The sequence below is a fragment of the Phalacrocorax carbo genome, chromosome 20 (assembly GCF_963921805.1).
Source record: "Phalacrocorax carbo chromosome 20, bPhaCar2.1, whole genome shotgun sequence".
NCBI lineage: Eukaryota > Metazoa > Chordata > Aves > Suliformes > Phalacrocoracidae > Phalacrocorax > Phalacrocorax carbo.
In genome coordinates, this window is record NC_087532.1 from 5,317,873 (window position 1) to 5,336,400 (window position 18,528).

General features: G+C 39.4%; 1 protein-coding gene across 1 annotated transcript; it reads right to left on the minus strand.

The window, feature by feature from the left end:
* Window positions 1-370: 370 nt before the first annotated feature.
* Window positions 371-17,230, minus strand: CTNNBIP1 (catenin beta interacting protein 1). Its single transcript, XM_009514984.2, has 4 exons — window positions 17,157-17,230; window positions 14,206-14,327; window positions 13,638-13,728; window positions 371-2,641 (listed from the first exon to the last, which is right to left on the minus strand). Exons 2-4 carry the CDS (start codon window positions 14,299-14,301, stop codon window positions 2,583-2,585), a joined length of 246 nt encoding a protein of 81 aa, XP_009513279.1. The 5' UTR covers window positions 14,302-14,327; window positions 17,157-17,230; the 3' UTR covers window positions 371-2,582.
* Between the last annotated feature and the right edge of the window lie 1,298 nt (window positions 17,231-18,528).

Genomic DNA, 18,528 nt, shown 5'->3' on the forward strand with positions numbered 1-18,528 from the left:
GCAAGAAGATAAATACCATTCAAGGGGAATATTGGAGACCCCTCTTTTCAACTACTTTCTCCCTGATTTATATATGAATTGTTTATTGCAAATGCTCCAGCACTTACTTGAAGTTAAGAACTCACCAGTGGGGAGGGGGAGAGCCCATAGGTAACAAAGCAAGCACAAATGTTCTCAAGAGACAACATCTCCAGTTTCCGAATCCCAGATCATGTTGTTATATAACATGTTGCCTTTTCTCAATATATTAATCTCAACATATTACTCAAGACTCCAAGTTTGGAATCTACATGGAAGCCTTGCACGAAGATGAAGCAAGTATTTTCCATTTGGCCATTTAACAGTATAATAAATCAATAAGAAACAAGAGTAACTATTAAAAACTGTATTTCCCCCCCCAACAGTTACATTTTTAGTGAAAAGATTAAACCACATAAGCACTTCACTTTTCTCCTTGAAAAGATTTAACAGCTCAGAAATGCCATAGATACACATGGAGGATGCATGTTAGCTCGACAATGACAGGCCACCCCAATCCAGCCCATTCATTCCAGCCAGCAGCCAGAAACACACATACCCCCTTAAATTAACCCTTTAAGGGCTGCCCCCCTTTGCTCCAAAGTTAAAATTAAAGTGCCTCTAAGGCAACCAGGTCAAAATTGAAAAGAATCTTTTGGGCTCATTCCTGGTTTAATAAAGAACTTTCTTCTCGGTCCCCAACAAACAGGGGTAAAAGATTTACTTTCACATTGAACTTTACAAAGCTGCAACTGAATCAAAACGATCTTTTTCATAAACAGAGGTACAGTTCTCATTACACAGTATTTATTTGCGCAAGTCCGTTCTTCCTTTTGCATACATTCCACGGTTTCTCTCAAGCTTTTCCCCCATTTTGAGACCATAACAGCATCCTGTCATCATAATTTCTTGCCATGAAAACAGTCATGTTGTCACAGTCAGGTTCTGGAATTGTTACTTCAAATAATTAACAACCATATGAAAGGAACCAGGGACAGGTCAATGGAGTTCTGCTTCAACAGATTTTGAAACATCTTAAAGTCAGTGCAACCCACAGAAAAATCTCAAAGTATTGTAAAATGACCTGCACATATGAGAGAAAAAGAAGTGCTGGGTTTTAGGCAGCAGTGCTAGAAATCTTATGTGCAGATTCCTGAACAGTCAGTGCACTTCGGGAATTTCACTGAAGGTTTTTCAGTTTGTAAATGCGCGCGCGCGTGTTTTAAGGCCCTGCAACTACTAAGGGAGTAAACCTGAGAGTGTCACCTGTACACTCACTATCGGACAGCTTAGTGCAGCGCTACTGCCTCTTGGAGCAGTGCCTAAAGAAAATGGTATTGTCTTAGGATCCAGATAATTTCCGATCACTGGACAGTTGCAAAGAGCCAAACCACATACATTTTTTCAGGTGACGAGAAACTTAGTTTATTAAAGGCCAGTGCACGCTGGCTTTAAGTTAATGATCATTAATTTTACCTTATGTGAGAGATGTCTTGTGCAGCAATTAAAGGGTTAAAGTGGAACTATATGTAGTATTTTAAACAAGTTCACATATTCTCTATACAAATTTGGCAAATTCATGTCACAGCCATAGATCTCATTCTTGCAATTCCTGCAAAATATCTACAGCTCCTCTGTCAGAAGCAAAGAGAGAAGCCACCTGAACAGCCAGGTCTACCAGGAGTTCATAGCACAGCCCACACGGTAGCACAGAACGGCTGGTGATCTCCATGTTCCAGCTTAAACAGGTAGACTTATTGAACTAAATATGCTTTCGACACATGCTCCCAAAAGAGCTTGAGGCCACAGAGCAGATGAGCATGGAAAAACTGATTGCATCAGGAACACTGCAGCCAACAGGAAATCAAAAACGTGATTTCAAAGCCAATCAAAAAACCAAAACAAACCCCAAAAAGCAAGCGTTTATATGTCTGTAGATGTAATAAATACTGCAAAGCACATTTGTCTTTTTCCCCCAAGTCAGTAAGTACAAAGAAATAACCAATGCACCAAAACATCAGCTTTCTGCAATGAAAATGTCGAAGTCAGCAAAATACCTGCAAGCCAACTGAAGAGAAAGCATTTGCATTGTCAACCAATCACAAGTTGCTTCCAGTTCTATGCAGCCAAATCAAACCCTCTTCAAATTCACAAGTTTGACCTAAATAAGCACCACAGCATGAAAAGCTTCTTTAGAAGTAGGATGTCAAGAGACTTCCTTTAAAATATAAAATAAAATGCGAGAGGAAAGGTTTTCATTGGTCAAGTTTGAAAAATTGTCTTCCTTTAGCCAATCGCAGCCTGTCCCTTTGAGCCAATCAAAAATACACCCTTAGGTTTGTCCTTAATTAACACAGCCCAGCTGAGTAGCAAAAACTTATAGGAACAGATGGCTGTGAGATGCATTCTGAGGGTTGGGCAAAGGGAAACGAAATTACAAAGGAGAAGGAATACCAAGGTACAATTAGGGTGGGCAAAGGAACTTATTAATGCTCAGCCATCCTCCTCTATCTTCAGGAATCTCACTGTCCTCTCCAGTTCTGTGTTGTTCAGGTATCCTGTAGTTACTGTCTTCTGTCTTCTGTCTCTGATCTGGAAAATGCCATCACAACATCCTCAGCACCTGTAATAACAATGGATACAAGAAAATGTGTGCCATAATTACTTCCTCTAAAGAACAGCGGACAGATGCAGTACCCAAATTGTCATTCTACACATCTGTAAAATCAACAGGAAAGGAAAAAGAGGACAGAAAGACGAGAAAGTTGTGTTTTTTTCATTTTCTGTGACTGGAACCTGAAGTGGTCTACACGTTTCAACAGTAGATTTAAAACGTTCCTTTGCAAGCCTAAGGAAATCAGTTGGGTTTTGAAGAACACCAACAATTCCTTGCTTTCACGTATTTCTAAGAAGCAAGACCTAAAAAAATCATAGGGTTGTCACTACAGACAGGTAGAGATAATCTTCCCTCCCCCCCACCCCGTAAACTCTGGCACTGCATAAGAGACTTAATGACCTTCTCTGAACTGTGAGGAACTCAACGGTGCAATAAACCTTGTACTGCCCTATGCATCGCACTGTCCTTTTTAAGTGACATTTAGATATTATTTACTTTATATCTAGATGTTCTTCAGCCTGCTTTTAAGAATGAAAATTGTTTTAATAGGCCAGCTGAAAGGTTTTTGCTTCCCCCTGCCCCAAAAATCACTTAAACACCCTTTATAAACTAGCCCGTCTTGAAAGCGTTCCATTCTCTAACGGCAGCATGGTATTTTCTTTCACACTGAACGCTTCCATTTGCCCAGGCAACAGATACAGCTTTGCTAAGTAATGCTTTTATCCCTAGCCTGAAGAAAACTTTTCCAGAAGAACTCAGTGTGTGGACTTTCTCAGTTATTGGATTTTTTCCTCCCCCCCAATTGAGGCTATTACTGGGTATAATTACCATCAAAGCTCACGTCCCAGTAGCAAAGATGTTATTACCTTCCTATAACCATCTCCAAATCTTTGCAAAAACTTGTGAATGCCCATATGAAAGACAACATAGTAGAAACACCTGAATGGCTCGAGAATCATGTCCAATACCGGCTTGTAAAGAACACTGCACGCTAAGCTCTCATTCTTCAAAAGGAAACCTTGAGATCTTCAGAAAAAAAAAAATCCACTCTCTGGACTTCCTAACTATAGAGCATGGCACTTAAAGAGAAATGTCTTCAGGACAATATAGAAATAAAAATACTTCATACAGTAGTGTCAAAGCAGTGGTTTAAATCAATATCTCTAGTCTAGACAAGAACTGGAAAACAACCCTGAAGGGCTAAGCGCAATATTTTTAATTTCTGGTAAACATTCGATCACCAAGAAAGTCAGATAAAAGTAAATGCTTTCTTTCATCTGTAGATCCTCTAACAGCATTCATCTAACTGACTACAAAGTATGATGAATCCTCCAGTTACTGTTTATATAATTTCTAAGAATTATTTCCTCCATTCAAGTGATCCTAAGCGTTTAAGTGCAACAGATAGCTCACAATGACCATTTTGGCCTTCATTCATTTATTCAGTCTGCTTGGGATAATTTTGCTTAAGTTTTTCTTCAGAGCTTCTGTTAAAGGATTAGACAACAAAGTAGGAGATGCCAAAAGCAACACCACTGCCCGTCCCATTCAGGTAACCGATCAGCTCTACAGAATTCTCGTACTGGGGTTTGGAAAGTTCAAATTCAACTTGGATGGAGCATCGGCACGTAAAAATTCTCCAGCCTTTTACTTGAAGCATATCAAGAAGCAGACTTCAGCTTTGTGCCCCGAGCAACTTCTGCCTATACACCTGCATACAAGGTAAGAAAACGAAGACTAATAAAAATTCCTCATCTGTTATAGTTTTTTGAATTCCATTTCTCAGTTATCTAATTTGTTCCTTAGTTGCAATACAGAAGGGAAAGTGGCTGAAAAACAGGGGAGAAGAGAAGGTTGTAAATTCCCCTTGCTAACATCCTTGAAAACTAAATCAATGCTCATGAAACACAACTACATTTATTTTCATACACTCCACAATGTTTGTTATATACACAAAGGAGGATCTATTAAGGACCAAGCAGTAGTTTGTTCCTCATATATGCAATCCCTATCTTATAGAACTACATCAAAAAATGCTCTGATGCATCCTCTTGCCAACACTTAGAAGCCCTGCAGTCATCTCCCTTTTCATCTCCTCCACAAAATGTTTTTTTCCTTGATCAAAACATAAATGATATATAGCACTAGGAGCCAGCTCTGAATTAACAAGTTGCCATGTTGATTTTTTTTTCCCAAATACATAAGAACTACTAGACTCTAGAAAAAGAGAGATTTTCTTCACAAGGATTCTGTGAAACACTTCCATGCTAAAAAGAGGAGGGAGTAACAACACTTAGAAGCATTAAGAAAGCAAGTGCACATAGAGCACATCCTGTGCCACTGTATTTTACATGCATCCTCCTTTAAAGTTGAGGAAGCTTTGCGGGGCAAGCCCAGAGCAGCTGGAGTAGCCAAGCACCCGCACAATCACAGCTGATGTCACGTTAGCACAGGGATGAGCTGGATTACTCAACAGATGTTGATTGTTTTCCTGGGGCCTCCCCTTCCTACAGGCTAAATATGAAAAAGATTCTTACAAGCATCCTTACAAGCTTCATGCAGAGAAAGGCATTTTGTCCTAGATAATCAGGCAACCCCATAAGCACACAGGTCAGTGTTTCTGCCTGTTCCAAACAATTCCAGCTTTCAGCACTGTTCCTATGCACAGCCTCCTGCGCCGAGCAAACAGCCGTTTAAAACACATGATGAGCAGAAATAGCTGTTGGCACAAAGGATGCTGGGCATTCTGCAGCTCATTCTGGCTTTCACAATCAAACTCGCTATCGCCAAAGAGCAGGTTCACACTCGGCTAGCTCCTGTTCTAATTTTCTAGGCCCACCTGGCACGGCTTCAGTACCAGCGTCACTGTCAACATGAACTTCTGGTAATTTGCCATTTGCCTGGACTTTGAGTAAGAAAAGAGAAGGGCGTACAAGAAATACAGCTTGTCAATACAACCGGAAAACAGAAAAAGCCAAATTTTAAAGCAGTGCTCTGTTGGGAGGAAAAAGCAAGAGTACAACATAAAAGTGGGGGAAATGTTTGAATACCTAGAGTGCTACTGAATTATTATTACGTGCATCCTAAAGGAAGAAGCACAACAGTAGATGGAGAATGGGTCCAGAATTCCAGGTTTCAGCCTTTCCCAGCCGAAGCTAACTGCACAGTCAGCGTGCAGTGCCCTTGTTTTGCCACCAACGTAATTACGGTAACTACAGTTTAAAAGTTACTTGAATTCATTAACAAAGTGTATGTGTGGTTTTTTTTATCATAATGTCATCAAAAAGCACGCTCCCTCTCTTATGTTCTCTAGCACTTTACAATACATAGCTTCCCAAATGGTACACTGTAAGTTAGGAAGGGCAATCAGTACAAGAACCAAGGTGGGTAAACAGTTCTTTAATGAAAGATTATGAACTGTGTTTGAAAGGATAACCGTTGGGCTGAAAAGGAGATTACGACTGCACTTTCTCAACTGTTGGCCTTTGTACCAATTATACTTAATACTTTCATAAATGATCCTGGAACAGAAAAGTAGATATATACCAATGAGATCTGATGGCAATACAAAGTTAGAAAGTTATGCCAAAACACCAGGGAGCAGCAAAACAATATACAGGAACGAACAGGATAGCAGTGAAGACCAGAGGTGGCAAAAGGGGCTTAGCTATTCATTTTAGAAAGGAAGAAAGCAAAATATAATATTAGAAGTGATACATTTCTATGTGTCATGGTACAGTTTTAAGTAAGATTAGTAACAAATAGATTTTACACACAAGTCTGAACAGTTTTATTTCCTGCTCCCTCCTCAGTTCCTTTTGTTGCGTGGCAGAACTGGCAATGTTCTCATTTGCAGGAATTACATGCAACCCAGCATTTGCAAGAGCCTCAGGCAGTTGCCTTTAAAAAGACAATTTGATCTATCAAATAAAAAGATAATACTACCTTCCAGGTAATATCGTAAGTGGGTGGGTAACCCGAGGGCACAACACCCAACAGAACAACACCTTGCGGTAAGCACTGAAGCCTATGCTGATTTCTTTTATTCCCACCTTAAAGATCCAATTTTATCCTTAGTGAGGTGATTCATTATTACAAAGAGGAAGACACCCTTTGTCCAAACAGCAGCAGCCACATATAAAGTTCTCGCAGGCTATCTGATCTGATGCTAGCATGAACAGGACCATCTATTTCACACCAAAACCGATGGCTCCCAGACGACGTCAGCCCAGTCACCTTCAACACAGGTATTGCACCTCGTGGCCTTATTTTATATTCACAAACAAAAGAGACTGCTTGTTTTTCAGCATTTCTCCATTCTTCATGAGCACCGTGACGATTGACTGGGGTAAAAGGCAAGAGTATTTCCCAGATCTGGAACCAGTTTGTTCAGGGGACTTGCAAAAAGGGGAGATACTCGGTGTCTGTAAGCTGAGAGTTAGTTATAACAATGCCACAACCTCTTGAAGGGCAGTAAGTCCTATTGGTTTTAGCTGAGCTGCTAAATGAAACCAATCTAACAAGTCTGCTCATTAAGCAGTTCTACAGCCGCCTGCGCTCATGTACAAACACAAACATTACCAGAGAACAGAGCAGGGGTTTCTATGTGGTGAAAGGAAAGCGGGGATTAAAGTACTAGTGAATAGAGCTGCTGCTGCAGCCCCACTTGGCTCCCACAACGGATGTTTTCTTTCTAATCAAGTGAAAAAAAATTTAAAAAGCAGAGCCCAGGTTACAAAGTTAAGCTGCACATTGCCAAAAGCCTGCAACTAAGACAATAGGACAGTGAGCCATGTTTACTTTTAGCACATCCTTCACTGAGCTCTGCACTTCCAGTAATTAACGTATAGAACAATGAAAAAGCCACACTTATACCTGACCTTCTACATTCTATATATGCAACTTCTCTCTCCACAGCTGTCCCTTTTCTAGGCACATGCTTCTACACTGAAATAGAGGCTTACATATACCCAACAAAATATTCCCCATCTTCTTTCATGAGCAAAGCATTAATTGCCACAAACTTTCAGACATGCAAAATACTTCTCCCACTGCTGCTGCCTTACGTTTTCCCACTCTCATCCTTCCTAGAAATTAACAATAATTAACTGGTAGGCCTATGTCCTATCATAAAAAGCAACGGCGACAGTCTTACCCCCCTGACTTTCAAAAAAACCTGCTGCAATTATGTTCTAATTGCTTGGATTGCTGGATTTAGTAGTTCTTTTACACCACTGGGACTTCAGTCTTAGCAAGCCAAGATGATCTGAAGGTCAAATGACTTCACTGCACAGCAGTGAAGATTGTAGATAGCCACTGAGCTCAGCATGTGCAACTGCTTATCAGTTCACCTAAGTTGCAGAAAATTTCACCAAGATGACTGGAACTAATACTTTCCACAGCAAGTACTCAGCTACAGTGGCATCAAGCCAGTAGGGTACAAGCCGGATTAAAACCGTGCTATCTTATCACAAAGGAAGATGCTAACTGACACATCTAACAGCTGCTATTTCCAAGTGTTCTTTGAATGATGAATAGATACATACACCTGATTTGTTTGCAGTCACCTGCAAAATTAATTAAACCCAAAAAGCCTTTAGAGATCAGAAGGTTAAGCCTGTCATGAATTTCTAAAGGCTGTCAAATCAAAAAACATTCTCTGATTCCCTCAAGATCTTTGTATACACACATTTCTTCAATCACCTTCCAGCAACTGTCTTCTAAACATTAACTTTTCTCTGAAATTCCCAGTATTAGTATCCTAGTCTGGCATTCTAAAAATACAACACGCACTGTTCAGAGGAGGAACACATTAAAACAAGCATTGTGTTCAAAAGAATAAAACTACACTGAAGAGCTCTATCTCCATTTCTCCACCACTACCTGGTATTTCATGAGCAGGGGCCCCCTTCCTAACTCCACAAGCAGCCTGGGTTCATTTTTAATGCCCTACCATCCAGAGAATGCATCTAACCTAGCCAAGGCATGTGTTTGCATCTCGGCTTTGCCCTCCCCACGGGACCAGCTTTCTTCAAGAACCAGCACGACACTCCTGTTGCTATAGGAACAAGAGCTGTAATCACCAAGGTCTTAGTACAATTCACATATCGTGCTTACTAGCTGCACAGCTTCCATTTACAGATTTGCCAGAGCAGCGACTTAAGAAAGCCAAGTGCTAGCCTACCATTTAGAAATATAAGTAACTGGGAAACAGGAAATATGTTTTTCATGCAGGAGATGCTTCTGTGCATATAATTTCCTGAGAGGCATTTTGCTTGTATTAAAAATATGTCAGAAAGCCGTAATTTTGCTATTTCAAGCTCAAGAAACCTAATGAGTCTGAGCTGCGTTAGTTCTTGCTGCAATGCAGGGAAGACGGCCAATATGTATCTCAAAACAGCTCATGATTACATCCACTCTTCTAGCATAGACACTGGTTGAACAGAGATGCCTCTGGGTACCTCAGTTATTCTTGGAGCCATAAAAACAAACCAACAACCAACCACAGACGTCAGCTAAAAAGCTCCTTGAGTAAAGGAAAATGCCCTGTATTTCGCACTTCCATATAGGTGTTAGCAACATTACAGCAACAGTCAAAAATAAATTAGTTATAAAAAAAGTGAGCATGACATTAACGTTTAGTCTCTTAAATTTAGGATTAATTATTAAATATCTCATCTTAAGAGGTTTTTTAACTGTTGTTCAGGCTTTCCTGAGTTACCAAGACCTCATCCCCTCTGCTAGCAGTTCACCTTTCAATGGGTAATAAAGTATTTTTAATACATCAGATAAGCCTCACAACTGTCATGGCTGCAACATGACTGTCTGGATCACTTGAAGAGAATGGGTGAACAGGCCAAAGTATTAATAAGAATAGCTAAAATATCAAGCTATGATCAGAATCCAGACATCTGAATTGCCTAAACACTCCTTGCTCTTGGTGGGCTGTATCCCACGTTAGGGAAACAGCACCTCTAGAGAAGTGTAGTAAAGTCGACACGCTGGGGGACCAAGCACTTTGAGATCCTGGAAGCCACTGAAAAGGGCGGGCATATGGAGCTGGAATTAAAAATAAACAAACACACATGGCTATTTTAAGACTAGAGTACATGTTCTGCCCTTCACAGATCTGTTGCTCTAATGTATGCTGCACTGTGAACGTGAAGAGCTTAGAACACATACTAGAATGATTTGCACTAATTTCAATTTGATATCTGCCTCAGCACATTAGAGCGCCCTGGACGTATGTCATTATTACCTGATTTACATAAAGATATGCAGTAATGCAATCAGAGTAACTTTGAGCTTCCTGTGAGGAGAACAAGGTTCACTTCAACAGTATACAATGTAGATGCTTCAAGAGTAAAGGTGTTCTAAAGGTACATTTCAAATGTAAAAGGAGATATGTAAATAATCCTAAAACGCAGTGATTTTGTACATCTGAACTGATTAATTCCTTTTGAAAGCAAGATAGGAAATATAGAGAGTTTAATCTCTCCTCTTCCCTTAAAAATAAGCACAAACCAAAGGGGAGTCTTAGACTCCAGGCTTGCTTAAAAATTATGGATTTTCATTCTATAGTATTCTAAGATGCTTCTTGATCAAAATTATCATTTAACTTCCATTCCTAAGCCCTAAGACAGTAAGCAGAGTATCATGGAGGAACTTTAAATGTCAGAGATATTGTTATTAATAGTGGCTCACTGAAGGTTTATGGCCCAAGCACTTGAATTCAGCAGGGACAAGTGTAAACTTCTTTCTTCAATAGAGTGTCACATTGCTGCAAATATATATTGGACACACAGGTTGCAGTGACTCCCTGTGGTCAAACAAATAGACTCAACAAAGAAGCTGACAGATCTTTATCAGAAACCTTAGCAGAGAGCACCATACAGTGATAAGCTCAGCAGTCCTACCTCAGGTAATTACCATGAGGCCACCAGCCAGCTGTTCTAAGACAGTATTTCATGGATGCACAACAAAGGAAAGCATAAAAATTGCAACAGAGACTGTGATACACTTACAAAATCCTACACTGTCCTCTACGCTCTTCTCAAAAAAACCCACACAAAACGACCTTCCTGTAATTCTGGAGCCAGACTACAGCATTAAGTGACACGCAAAAATTTGCGGGTCTGAAACAAAGCTTTTAGAGTGCTGAGGCCAAGAAAGTAATTCCCTTTTTTTTTTTTGAACAGAATGGGGGTATGAAATCAGCTTTCTGTCTTTTGTGTGCCTGCTAGAGGAAAATGACTCTATAAAGATGGGTCTGGGACGAGTTAGGCTGAGAGCAATCTGTCCTACTATTGGAAGAAACGATTGTGAAATCCACTAACATACTAATTCTTTGGAAGTTACTCCTTAAGTAACACCTTTTAGCTGTCATGAAAGGCAAGCTGCAGAAAGGAAAAAAAAAAATTCAGAGGAGATTCAGTGAAAACAGCAGAAAAGTAGGGAAGAAAATTCCTTTAAGCAAACTTGAAGAACACAAAACATTTAAGTACCTCAGCGTGTGGACTTGGGACGGGGTTTTTCAGCGCAAGATAATGCCATCTAGTGGAGATGGGATCTCCCTTGAGGTGGCAAATTGAACACCTACGGAATTTGTATTCTCTATTTCCCATACTTCCGTAATCAACCCTTCCTTTTTCACCAACACCAGGTTATAGCAAAAAGTGCAGTCAGACGGCAATGACTGCTGCTGCATGAGCCGCCATACCCAAGAGCAACAATATCATAACTGTCTATTAGAAATCTGGAGAGATTTCTGAGGAAATTAAAGTCCTGGGCAATAAATTGTAGTTGCTTATGTCTATAAAGCATACAACGGCTTCATCTTTCTCCAAAAGGAAAAGTATTTGGCTACATTTCCTCATTTTCATTTGTTCTTCATGCCATTCACTAGTTAGGTTAGAGAGATGGCATATCTGAATATGAAAAGAACCAACATCCTTTCCCACTTCTCTACGTATTTAACTATTTTCTTTCTTTCTTCTTTTTTCCCCTACCAAGAAAAACCCTAATGGTCAGACCACCAGCTTAATTATAATTTGGGAGGATCAAAGGAGACCGTGGGGTCAAATCTCCCAGGAAAGAGCACAGTGTCTTAGATTAGATAAAAAGCAAGCATCAACAGGGAGGACTTCACTTCCCTATGGACAAAGTTTTAAGAATCTTCAAGGACTCCAAGAAACTGATGACAGAGAGATCAGTTTGCATCTCTTCAAATATGGGACAAAGACAACGTTTTGAACAACATATGAAGCTCTTCTATTTCCTGTATTGCATGATCAGTGAGTCTGGAACCAGACTAAGTGACTATTGGTCTCTCTTTTGATTATCTTTATAAGTTATGTCAAAACTAAATTTTTTTACTCTCCAAAGCCCTCTGCAAAGTGAGAAAACACAACTTTACAGATAATAAAACCAGACAACTTCGATGAGAAAGTTAGATCAAGCTGTGCAGAAGCACAGCTGTACAAAGTACCTGTGTCCCCTGACTGGGCTTCTGGTTTTATTGTCTCTTTGCCGCAGCACAGGTAATTCACCATATACTTTCACTGTGAGAAATGTAACTACTTTAGGGATAACGCTGAAAAATGCCAACTGCAATTAAGACAGTCTTTCTTAACTGAATATGTTTACCTCAGTTTTTGATGAGAAACTGGCAAATTTTCACTTTAGACTGGCAGAAAAGTTTAAGAATTCTGAGCCAACACATACAAGTATATCTATCTCCATCAATCCCCCAGCTATGTGAGGAATGAACACACAGGCTTAAAACTGAAGAGCAAGTTTGTGCAGGTTGTGTTTCTAATGGTTTTCTAAATGTCTTAGATCTATGTTAAATTTCTGCTCCACTCAGTTCTTCCTGGTGTACGAGTCTTACAATTTTCCTTCAATATCAAATTCTACATTATGAATGTGATCTGGCATGAGGCCTACGAAGGGGAGAAAAGAAATTTGTAAAGAAACGTTCAGGTTCAGAAGAGATTAGTAGATTCAGAATAGCACCACACAATAGTTTACCAAGACTTCTGCAAAGAATTCACAAAAGCAGCACATACATCATCCCTTCGATGGGAATCTGAACAAACCAAAGCAGATTTTTAACTTCATTTCTTGTCTACTACCCCTGTCCAGGAATTAATTATGTTTTGCAAATTAAAGAAATGCAACGGGAAACAAATTCCTCCTCTTTCTAAACTTTCCCGCTTGCTCAGCAGGAATAGTAACATTGCACTTCCACATTCATGGAAATACGAAAAACAAAAGATGTTATTAGATTATTCTATTTTACTTTGTGAGAAAAGTGTTATCAAGCAACTAGAGTCATACTAACTGAATTATCATATGCGTAACAAATTGCTTTTGTACCTTAGAAATCTGTTACCTACTTTACATTTTACTGTTATAAAACTCCCAGTTTGAAGCATACAAAGCAAGTGCTTGGCACCCCCAGTCTTGTTCCTTTTTAAGCACAGATGTCTAGTTTAAGAATATATATAAGCATTTAGATGAGAGTTGTCTTATGCAGAGGATCCATACTGAATGCAGTAAGGCACACTCAGAACGAGGGGGACCCTTGCATACCTGAACTTGACTTCACCTATAGCAAAAAAAATAATCAGGTTAAAACTTATTTCTATTTAATGTATTACATAGAGTAGGACACTATATACATGCATTTACTTCACAGGCCTTTGGCCACCAGTGTTTTGAGTTATCACGGAGAATAAGATGTTTAACAATGCTCTTCATCCTAACGAATCTTAAGCATAGCCAAGACTGACCTTCCTGTTAAAATAGAACCACCTGTTGAACAGTACACTCTGGTTCTCTTCCAAAGATTATAGCAGGCAAAGACTTGCACATCCTAGATCGCAGGATGGGTTTAAGTAGGTGGCATATTATTGCAGAAATACAGGAACCTAAATTTGGTATTTTCTGAGACTGTTCTCACAGATTAAATTAAGATAAGGCAAACAAATCCAGTACTCACCCTGATCGATTGAGTGTTGAGGAAGCTGGCTAAGTTGGCTATTCACTACACCTGCATATGTGCGCAAGAACTCCTCTTCACTAGCAGTCAGCTGGAAACGTACGACGAGTCAGTCAGTGAGAAGGAAAATGAAGAAAGACTGAAGATACTACCTCCCCCTTCCCAATAAGAAACATCACAGTTGCCTCTATTCTACTCTCTATCAATTTTGTCAACTGTTATTTGCGGAAACTATACCATCAGCAAGGACAGCAGCAAACTGGTACCTCATGCATTCATGGAGAGATTCAAAGTCGCCTTAAAACAGCTGCTTTATTTTGCTGGGTTTCCAATAATTTAAAGCTTTACTGTACATAGATAAATAATCAGATGCTCAGATTTAGTTTCAGGCATCACAAGCCTCCTAACGTTTAAGCAAAAGTCAATCACTTTAACTGCAGAGAATGGTTAAATCAACAATGGCTAAAAAGATTCAGTGATAAAACCAGACCATCACCTGCCCATCTCAGTAAGCGCCACCCAAGTTACTACAAAATTGTCTGGAAAGGGCTATGACAGTGCATCTTACATTTGATCCCATCTTCCTCAGCATGAGTAGGACTCTCACTTTCTGCTGGATATACATCTCCTCCGGACTCTTTCCGGGGACACCCTCACGGTTCATTCCCCTCCTGCCAGCTCCTGGATTTCCTGAAGGTATAAGATCAGAAAAAGACAAACTAAAGGAGGTAATGGGAATAAGTGTACAATATATACAAATATAATAAAAGTTTAATTTCCAAACTACCTATTTTTCACCAGTGGGCAAACCACTTACTAGCCCGGGAGAATAAGGAATCACATGCTTCATCAGAGAAATCCTTAAAAATGTGAACAGCTAAGTTGGGCCTTACATATGCAACTCAAACATCCAAAGAGGCTGATGTTCACATCCCTACTAGCTCATTATCTGTTACATTACTACGTGAGGAGAAAAAGAGAATTCTAACAACTAGATGAAAGAATCACCCTGACAGAAGAGTCTGTGGTTTTGGTTTTTTTCCATAAATCAGCACAACCATTATGAAAACAGGATGCAGTATGCACAGCCATCAAGCCTGCAATGGCTAAAAAAAAAAACTCGATGAAACCTAAACTCAGATCTTTCTCCTCTCTTTTTTCCTTCTTATATAAAAAGGGGCCACTGCACCTTCATAAAATTTAGTAAAATTTATTAAATCATTTTGGAGAGAAAGAAGAGCTAAGAGGAGCAGGGAAGGAGTAGAGCTTATCATACTTTCTTGTATCATTTAAAAGCAGAAGTTTTGCTTTTCTATTTTAATAAAAAATAATTACATTATGGAGTAAGCAGACTACGCTATCTAAACTCTACAGCACAGATCATGATTATGCTTTGTTGTCTGCATATCTGGTAATTATTTAAGTTCCACAATAGGGTGTTTACCAAGACAAAAAAAAACCAAAACAGTTCAGACATACTCTTCAGCTATTTAAAATTCTCTTGGAGCATGTTTGTTAAGTCAACAGTAGTAAAAACCTTAACTTCAAATTTAGAAAATAATGGTGCTTCAAATAATACACTAGTGAAGCAGCATAACGAAGTAAACTAACCTCTAAGAAATACTGTGTGTTGGAGAAACGTAACCCCCGCTAAGGAATCTGTGGATGGAGGTGTAAGCCAGCCACTCTTCCACCATACACAGCTCAGAGAAGTGGCTCCAGAACACTTCAACTGGTTTTCATTCACAGGACTGGATCTGGCCCCATATTAAGCTCTAAATCTGCTTTCCTGAACCTTAGTCACCAAGGCGTACACTACACGAGGCATGCTTAGTGAAAAGCGTATCACAGCAGGTTCAAACACACTTTTCCATGTAATGGTTTCCTGTATTCATTACCATCTCTCCCCTCACTTTATTTTCATTATTACTTTTAAGGGAAAGTAATCTGGGTGTGGAAACAGTTTAAAATTACATATAAGCCCTCCTGAGTGAGTCAGAAGTAATGCAAACTTAAGCAGCAGCTGCTGGGCTAGGCTTTACCACCCACATTACTTAGCATGAAGACAGCAGTAGTAAAAAGTGGAGAAAGCTATATCACCCGTCCTACTTGAATAAGTTTCCAGTGGGAAGATTTGCATTATGCTGATTTGCTATAGATGGTTCTGCTTGGAAACTTGCAGCCTGTAAATGTGCAAGGTGATTTATTTTTTTTTTTACTATATGCAGCAAACTGCTCTCTGAAGAGGGAATAAAATAATCCCATATTTTTGTGTAGTGTAACTCAAATAAGTAGATTGGATTATGTTACTAAGGATATACTCCACAGTGCAATTTACAAAGTGCTAACAAGTGATGTCAATAGTACAATGATCAACAAAACAACTTCACTTGCTGCCTTAAGTTATTCATATCCAGAGACTGTAAACCAATAAATGTTTAAAGATACCAAGTAAGTCTGAAAGGTTGTGACTGGTTTCTAATATTATACATATTCCCCCCCCTTTTTTTTTTTAAAATATTGTTACTTGAAGTGGGAAGGTGCTGTGCTAGTAGCCAGAGAAATCAATTTAGAAAAGAAAAAGCACAACAGCAAAAACCTGAAATGTGATAACACACCTATTGTTTAAAACTGGAACAAATGATATGGGATATCTATCAATAGGTGGCACCATACACATGCACCAAGGAAGCGTCACGGCTGCTCCCATGCCAGCTTGGACGACCGCATTTCAGCATTCCTCTGCACATCAGACATTGCAAGAGGTTTGTAGCCTATACGTGCCATTATCCATTGTCTTCCATCATAACAGTCTTCCAGTTGTTTATTAATTTTTCTAACTTCAAAAAGGGGTGATGGAAATTCCTGTCTAAACCTGGTTCTTAAACTTCAGACAAAGTGGAGTTACCATGAAGCTACCTATTTAAGAGGAAGGCTAAAACTACCAAAGCCTGCCTGTTGAACAAATGCTTCACAAAGTTAGTAAGCAACATGGGGGAAAAAGCACTCAGTATGGTTCAAAAGCTATCAAAATATATGTATAAAGAGGTTAAATTAAGATTACAGAGCAACAGCTCTTGGCTTTTCATACACTGCACAATTATTTTTGGTGATAGCTTCGGCCACCACAGCTATGGGATGACATCAAAGGAGAAGTCTTAAGACAGCACTGAGACCCAAGCATGAAAAGCTTTAACATCTCTCTGTTCCTGGTACATAAAGCTTTTATAAGACACTGCTGGGGATGACAATACTACCGAGCACATATTCCAAAACCACTTACAAAGCTAGCCTATGCCCAGAAGACAGCACAATCCATCTTTACAAGCAAAGGACTGAAAAATCTTATCAAAGTACTTATCAGCTTTGCTTTCTCAAGAAAGCTACATTAACACGCTATACATAATGAAATGTTAAGCAGAATTTCCCTAGCCCTACAGTTCTTTCTGGCACATAGATAAAATCATCATATCCCCATCCCCAACCAGTAAAACACCAAAGCTTTCCCTGCCAACATACCTGCTTCTAAAAACCACAGCAGATCAGATAATCCACGTGTTCAGTCCCAATTAATGATCGTAGCTGGAAAAAAATGTATGAGGAAACTGCCCTGTGAAAACAAATGAGCAAAGCATTACAGAAATACACAAAGCTGAAAACCAGAAAGACCCTCCATTCAATATGCTTTGAATCACACTCTGCTTTAGAACACAGTCCAGCCAGAATTCATAAAGCTGTAGGCTTGTCTGGAGTTTGCAGACCCTTTTTATTTTTAACGAATAAGTTTTTTAAAGGTCAAGCCATTCTTCATCTGCAGGATTTACACCCTGACCATACCAATGACATTCCCAATCACTTGAGAATGGAATGCATTCAAGCTTTGCATTCTTTAAGAAGCTTTCAGCATAAAACCCAACTCCCTGGAAAAAAAAACAATTAACGTTGTGACACTTAATTTCTTCTAGTATACAAAAAAAAAAGAAAAAGAAGAAAAAGACTACCAAAGATTTGAGGAAAACTAAGGAGGAATGTAAAGCATGCTGATTTTGACCAAAATTATTGTTTTCAACCACGCATATGTTATCTGAATGTAGCAATTACGAAGACTGGCACTTGAAAGTTGGCCTGGAAAACCCTTTGCACAGAATTTTTCAGACCAACCTCACTGTTCAGTCACGAACAGCTAACAGTTATAGACTTTTTTTGTTTATATAGACACATGACATATTTCTGAACATATTTTACAACTGACACTAGATATCAGGGCATGGCAAAAATGTATAACTCTTCCTATCCATCCCATTAGCCTCTAAGACAAGCAGCACAATCTCACAGATGAAGGGACAGTTCAAGCCCGCTGTAACGCGCAATGGAATAGCAAGTGCTGCTACTCGGGACAGCATCGCAGCCAGAATCATGTAGTTAATAGCGTACGTTACTGTACTTAATTAAAAGTTTCTGATTAGGGAAGATATGTATACCTGCACCATCTGTTCATAAAGTCCAGCTTCAATTTACCAAACATCCTTTTTTTTGTGTGGTCAACAAGCCAGGCAGTTCTAGACCAATTCAATTTCTTCCATGGCTGTCCGCCACCCCATGCAGGCGTCATTGCTAGCAGGGAAACAAGACAGGAGTAGCTAGAGCTACTCAACTGTTCCGTACACCAAGTTTGTCAGAGAAATGCTGAATCCAAAATACCTGCTAGCTTCGCCCATAGGTTCCCTACAGTGTCTCTTAGTAACAAGTGTTGGAAGCAGCTGAGCTTTATCAATGGCTTAAAAGCATCATTTCACCTCTCCAGAGGAGAGGAATTGCCTGCTCTGAAAGGATTATTTAAGCCCTGCCTCACTAATTAGTTCCCACTGTTCTTGCCCTCTAAATATGCAAT

Bases quoted from the DNA above. Each gene is read 5' to 3' on its own strand.
- CTNNBIP1 (XM_009514984.2), bottom strand. From the start codon at position 14,301: ATGAACCGTGAGGGTGTCCCCGGAAAGAGTCCGGAGGAGATGTATATC. The intron at 13,729-14,205 runs GTAAGATGCACT...GTACGTTTCCAG, and splicing joins TGAGGAAGATGGGATCAAAT to CTGACTGCTAGTGAAGAGGA. The intron at 2,642-13,637 runs GTGAGTACTGGA...TTGTTATTACAG, and splicing joins TCAACACTCAATCGATCAGG to GTGCTGAGGATGTTGTGATG.